The 6,208-nt window shown below is 32.2% G+C and overlaps 1 protein-coding gene across 1 annotated transcript in view; it reads right to left on the bottom strand.

Moving 5' to 3' along the window:
- Window positions 1-448: 448 nt before the first annotated feature.
- LOC111695227 (uncharacterized) overlaps window positions 449-6,208 on the bottom strand; it is a 15,942-nt gene continuing 10,182 nt past the window's right edge. Inside the window, exons 6-11 of the mRNA XM_023464454.1 lie at window positions 5,621-5,694; window positions 5,347-5,456; window positions 4,311-4,408; window positions 2,790-2,830; window positions 2,660-2,727; window positions 449-1,189 (exon numbers count right to left, since the gene is read on the bottom strand). Of these exons, the coding sequence (XP_023320222.1) occupies window positions 1,049-1,189; window positions 2,660-2,727; window positions 2,790-2,830; window positions 4,311-4,408; window positions 5,347-5,456; window positions 5,621-5,694 (532 nt within the window). The 3' untranslated portion in view covers window positions 449-1,048. The remainder of the gene's footprint in view (window positions 1,190-2,659; window positions 2,728-2,789; window positions 2,831-4,310; window positions 4,409-5,346; window positions 5,457-5,620; window positions 5,695-6,208) is intronic.

The raw sequence follows: 6,208 nt of genomic DNA, 5'->3' as shown, positions 1-6,208 counted from the left end.
CGCCGCACCGATTGTATTTGGTAAACATATCGTGAATAAAAAGAAAGGAAAATTATTTTTTAATTGATTATGTACAATGTACATGCTGCTTGTATTTACAAAGTACATGATGCTTGTATTTACAATGTACATGCTGCTTGTATTTACAATATGTACATGCTGCTTGTATTTACAATGTAACATGCTGCTTGTATTTACAATGTACATGCTGCTTGTAATTACAATGTACACACTGCTTGTATTTACAATGTACAAGCTGCTTGTATTTACAATGTACAACGAAAATTACAACAGGAACATCAACGGATTTAAAAACTCTCCATATTTCTGTTTTGTGGGTTTACATTAAAAAAAAATTTAAATAAAAAGGTTTATAGGTAACTGTAAAATTGAGGTTTCTGAAAAAATAGATAATTGAGATATTACACATATTTACAAATAAATAAAAAACGGTGTTTAGGTTAGTATCGTTGGTTAGTATATTAGAAGAGTAAATGTCAACAAACCCTTTCTCTTTGACAGAACTAAAAGAAAGGAACCGATTAATTGCCATGCAAACTTCAATATTAAAATCTCTATATCTTTACAACCTGTTGGTGTAAACCATTAATTATCGATATAGCACACTGTGTTGTTTGAAATATCAAAAATCTATGAAATCGAATTGCAAAGATATAAAAATTAGAAAATTATGGTTTGATGCAAGTATTTAGTTCCCTAGACAGAAAGTTTAGCGGAGTCAGGGTATATTTTAAATAAATGAATCACAGCCAGACTAAATCTTCATCTCGGAAACTCTTTTTATCTGATAAAATATACTTAGAGTGAACCCTGCTCCTTGGTAGGGTTCGAATTTTTTCTCCAGGTTCAGTAGAACAGCTCAGTTCAACAATACGCTCAGGGTTAGAACACTTGGAAGATATTAGAGAAGGTTTAACTAGGAGGTCAAAAATATCAGGTTGGTTCAAAATACTGGAAACATTCGAATGAGTATTATCTCTCCCGGATCTCTCCGGGGTTAGTTCCAGACCGAGGTTAGAGTAGGAGCTTAAAGACGTTGAAACCCCAAAGGGTTTGGTCTGGAGATCAGGGTTTTTTGTTTGTCTCCCATCTCAGCTGCTACAATCCAAACTAGAGACCAGATAACAAGGAACAGGAAACCTGAACCCAGGCAAACCATACCAATGATCTGAAATAATAAGCAAGAATTTAGGAACTGAGCTCTTGACACAAACTAAAAAACGGGCTTAGTCCTTTGATGTTTAAAACTTGGACTATTTTATATGTGCAGATTTCATTGAAAAACCAAAGGTCTACGACATCGGGTTGCAAAAATATACGGGTAACAAATCAGATTTAGTGTCAAAAACTCAGTTCTTTTCAAATTCAAGGAAAAGAAAATTCAAGATGACACATAAAACAATTTGGATGACCAAGGATCATCTAACTGAAACGCTATCCCAACCCCCAACCCCCCATTCTTTCTTTTTTTGAGTTTTTATATGCATTTCTTTGTGTGTAGAATGTATTTTCTTCTACTCTGAAAAGAGAATTTCTTGTAAAAGAATTCCTTTTCGCTCTATTGGCACGGAAATGTCATTCTATTATCTGACGACAATAGGAATATGTTAATTCGGTATATATTCCTTTTATACATTACTTTCTCGGCGTTTTTCCCTCTAGCTTTCTTCTTTTGTATCTTTTTCTAGCTTCCTGTTTTGATTCTTCCTTCCTCTAGTGGGTTTCCTCTAATGTTTCTTCTTCTAGTGTTCCTTCCTCTAGTGTTCCTTCTTCTAGCGTTCCTTCCTTTAGTGTTCCTTCTTCTTGTGTTCCTTTCTCTAGTGTTCCTTCCTCTAGTGTTCCTTCTTCTAGTGTTCCTTCCTCTAATAATCCGTTCTCTAGTGGTCCTTCCTCTAGTGTTCCTTCCTCTAGTGTTCCTTCCTCTAGTGTTCCTTCTTCTAGTGTTCCTTCCTCTAGTGTTCCTTACTCTAGTGTTTTTCCTCTAGTGTTCCTTCATCTAGTGTTCCTTCCTCTAGTGTTCCTTCCTCTAGTGTTCCTTCTTCTTGGGTTTCTTCCTTTAATGTTCCTTTCTCTATTTTTCCTTCCTCTAGTAATCCTTTATCTAGTGTTCCTCCCTCTAGTGCTCCTTCCTGTAATGTTCCTTCCTCTAGTGTTCCTTCTTCTGATGTTCCTTTCTCTAGTGTTCTTTCCTCTGGTGTTCCTTGCTCTTATGTTCCTTCCTGTAGTATTCCTTCCTCTAGTATTCCTTCTTCTAGTGTTCCTTCCTCTATTGTTCCTTTCTCTAGTGTTTCTTCCCTTAATGTTCCACTCTCTAGTATTTCTTCCTCTAGTGTTCCTTCTTCTTGCGTTCCTTCATCTAGTGTTTCTTCCTCGAATGTTTCTTTCTCTAGTGTTCCTTCTCTAGTGTTCCTTTTCTCTAGCGTTCCTTCCGATCTATTGTTCCTTCCAGTTGTGTTCCTTCCTCTAGTATTTCTTCTTCTAGTTATTCTCTTCACGTTCATTCGTTTAATGTTCATTGATTTGGCGTTCCTTTCTTCTTAGTTGCTTTCTTTATTGTTTCTTCCTTGAGTTCACCGTCTTTCATCGTATCTTTTCTAATAGTAGATACTTCCTTTCCGGATATATATTCTATTATTCCCTTCTCCTCCCTCCAGCAAAGTGATGTATAGTAAAGATGAAGGATTAAACAAAGTATTATTCCTGCACCTGAAAAAGATTTAAATATAATTAGAAAACAAAAACTTTATGAAATTCTTTTTTTTATTTACCATAGAAGAGAAGCCAGGGCAGGAGTAGAGCTCGTCTCCATCTAATATATACAAAAGTTGAATAATTATGGAGTTCTATGTAAATACGCCAAATTAAAGGGACTGTAAGCGTAATCTCAAGCGAACCTCCATGCATCTTAATGCCTGATTTTACCCTTGAAACCTTAATCGGATAAAAATTTTGAAAGATACCGACGTTTTCCTGACTAGAAAGGTGTTTATTTCTGTGCGTTTCTCCATTGCTTCCTATAAACAAGAAATGCACAAAACAGATAAACCGGAAATTAAAACAAACCAAAAAACGCAAAAACATTGATACAGATAGTTCATACTTGATCCGACGAAGTTTTCAAGGGTACCGTTGTAAATCAACCATTGCCAATTGCCATCTTTGCATGGAGGGTCACTTGAAATTTAGCACAGTATCTTTAAGGCAACAATTGATAAGTTCGCGGGAGCAGGCCTGAAATAGAAATTATTAAATGCCTCAACATTTTTTATCCAGATTTATCCAGATATATCCAGATGTCGTAGATCTTTAATATTTCAAATAGTAAAGGTTTACACCGTCAGGTTGCCAGGATAAAGGGATGGGAAAATTTAAGTTTGAGCTAGTAGGTAATCAGTTCCTAGATACCATTTTAGAAGAACTTTGAAACAAAAGACTAAATCAATTAAACTAATATATATATATGTATTAGGGCGATTATATGCAGATGGAATCCAGAGAAGTTTTTCAATGGTTAACAGTCAATATTTCCATTTTCGACCTACATGCATGTTACACTCAAAGGATGAGACTTCAGAAACGACTTATTTAGTCTTTTTTTTTGCTTTAACTCGCAGTTCCCTACAGCTGTAAACTTCTTAACCTTTTGCTTATTTATTATTGACACCATTATAAAACTTTTATTTGTCAATGTTTTCCATATTTTTAGGCCGATGTTGCAACATTTTTAGGATAAGGAGTACGTACATTATAAAGTCGTTTGATAGAATTAAAAAAAAAATTTTGAGAGAACTTTTTACAATTTCCTATCTTATCTATACCTATATCTACTATTTGTTTTGTTTGTTTGTTCCCAATATATATCAGCTATTTACCAACCAATACCAATTTTGTTTGGATGAATGAGCCTAACAATAAAGAGAATAAAAACTTCGCAAACGTAATTTATCTATTGATAGGGCTCCACTCACTAAAAACAATCTTTTTTGTTTTCTTGTTTAAAATATTTTTTTCCTTACGTTTTTTCTTCTTTCCGTGGTTATTACACGAAAGGCTTTACATACTCATTTCTTACGTATATGTGTATCCGAGTTTTGTAAAAAAAAATCAGTCCTCTTCAATTTATTTATAATATCAGATTTCACAGATATTGAGATAAAAAATTTGATTTTGTGGCTAGTAATCAGTTCCTTTATGAAGTCCACTCTATAATTTCATTTCTGATCTTTTAATATTTGTTCAAGTCATTTTATAAGAAGAAAAAATTTAATAAACAAAAGGAATAAACTTACTTTTTCCCTGTTCCCCCGAGTATGAGAAGAATGTTGACCATAACAGCGAGGAGTATTGAACCAGCGATCAGGGTTAACTGGGCCCGGCTCATCTCCTTCTAAACATAATTTGGATTATGAATGCATTCCTGAAAATGTTTTGATTATTTAAGTGCTGACTAATTATCTACTTGTAAATGCACAATGAATGTATATTTAGTTGAGATTTCAATATGTATACTTTGTTTCAACAAAATCGATCAAACAAAATTATCAAACATTATATTTTCAATTGGCTCATAATAAATTTTCTTTTGTGTTTTATTTTAAGCTGAACCATCATACATTATTATTTTGTATTTTGTGTTTGAAAATAAATACTATAACAATAAAATTAGTTTTTTTAGCAATAAAGTGACTGCAGTAGACGAGTTTTAAGTTTCCCTCCCTTTACAGAACCACTTTTCAGATTCTAAACTGTATTTAAGTAAAAAAACAAGGTAAGGAATATATTGGCATTTTTCTTTCTTTATTTTTCAAAGAATCCGCATTTAAAAATAATCTACTTTCAGATAAAAATGAATATCTTCATCAGTTTTTCTCAGACAAAGTTAAAGGATTGCCTTTGTAACGCTTTAACTGAGTGCACGTCAAACTAAAGTACATTTCATGTAAGATTGTAATCTTGTATAAGTAAGATATTGAGAAGTACTGTCTTCTTCTGTCTAGTTTTCAGTGAATGGAAACTTAATTTATCAATGCAATTCATTATCTTTAATTGGTTTTCTTATACCTTAAATGATTTAATAAATTTGAATATGAACGTATTGATTGCAATTTGTAAAAATTGAAAATATTTACAATCAATGCATGTTTTGCTTGGGGCATATCATTGAATATTTCTTGAATATATTTTTTTTATCTTAATTTTCTCTGTATGAAGAAGTTTGAGCATTTATCAATTATTGAAATATCAATAATCTATAATCCTTCTCTAACAAGAGAAAATATCCATCAAAATGATAGTGTTGTAGATAATAAGGTTGCAGAAACTTACTCCAAAGCTCTGCTGATATTTTGCACTGATGAGGGAATCTAGTTTAGCAAAGTATAAAACTAGCAGCACTCCACTCAGGATAGAGAGAACCCCGCCAATTATCTGAACTCCTAAAACACATTTTAATTAATAAAACACTTTTAATGAGACATTTTCTTAATTAAGAGCCGTTCTAATCTTTGCAAAGATTAGTTAGTTTCAGAAACAGAGAATGTAAAATCTTTTATTAAAATTCCTAAAATAAATCTTGTAAAATTTAAATGTTTAATCTTGCCTGTTTTCATCTTGATAGGACAGCAGATATCTCCTTCAGTTTTCTCGCCCTTACCCATCTCAATAAAGAGCGATCTAAAAAGAAGGATAATCAATGTATTATATAAAGTTTTTAATGATGTTTGCCCCTCTCCTCAAAAAAAGACAAAGAATATATTGATAATTCTGGAATTTCGCTACAAAAACCGGAAAATAAAATTAATTGGATTAAGTAGTTCATGGTCAGAGAAGTGTATAAATATATATACATATATTTATACAACTTCAGCTACTGCAAAAAGAAAAGTATACCTGAAACTAAACATATATAAGTACATCTATACTGTAGCTAAAGTAATATTTATAACTCATATATAACTACAACTACTATAGCTAGAGAAGTATATGTATAACTCATATATAACTACAACAACAATAGCTAGAGAAGTATATGTATGACTCATATATAACTACAACTACTATAGCTAGAGAAATATAAGTATAACTCATATATAACTACAACTACTATAGCTAGAGAAGTATATGTATAACACATATATAACTACAACTACTATAGCTAGAGAAATATAAGTATAACTCATATATAACT

This window comes from Eurytemora carolleeae, unplaced genomic scaffold (genome assembly GCF_000591075.1).
Source record: "Eurytemora carolleeae unplaced genomic scaffold, Eaff_2.0 scaffold189, whole genome shotgun sequence".
Taxonomy (NCBI): Eukaryota; Metazoa; Arthropoda; class Copepoda; order Calanoida; family Temoridae; genus Eurytemora; species Eurytemora carolleeae.
This window is presented reverse-complemented; position numbering and strand designations above follow the sequence as displayed.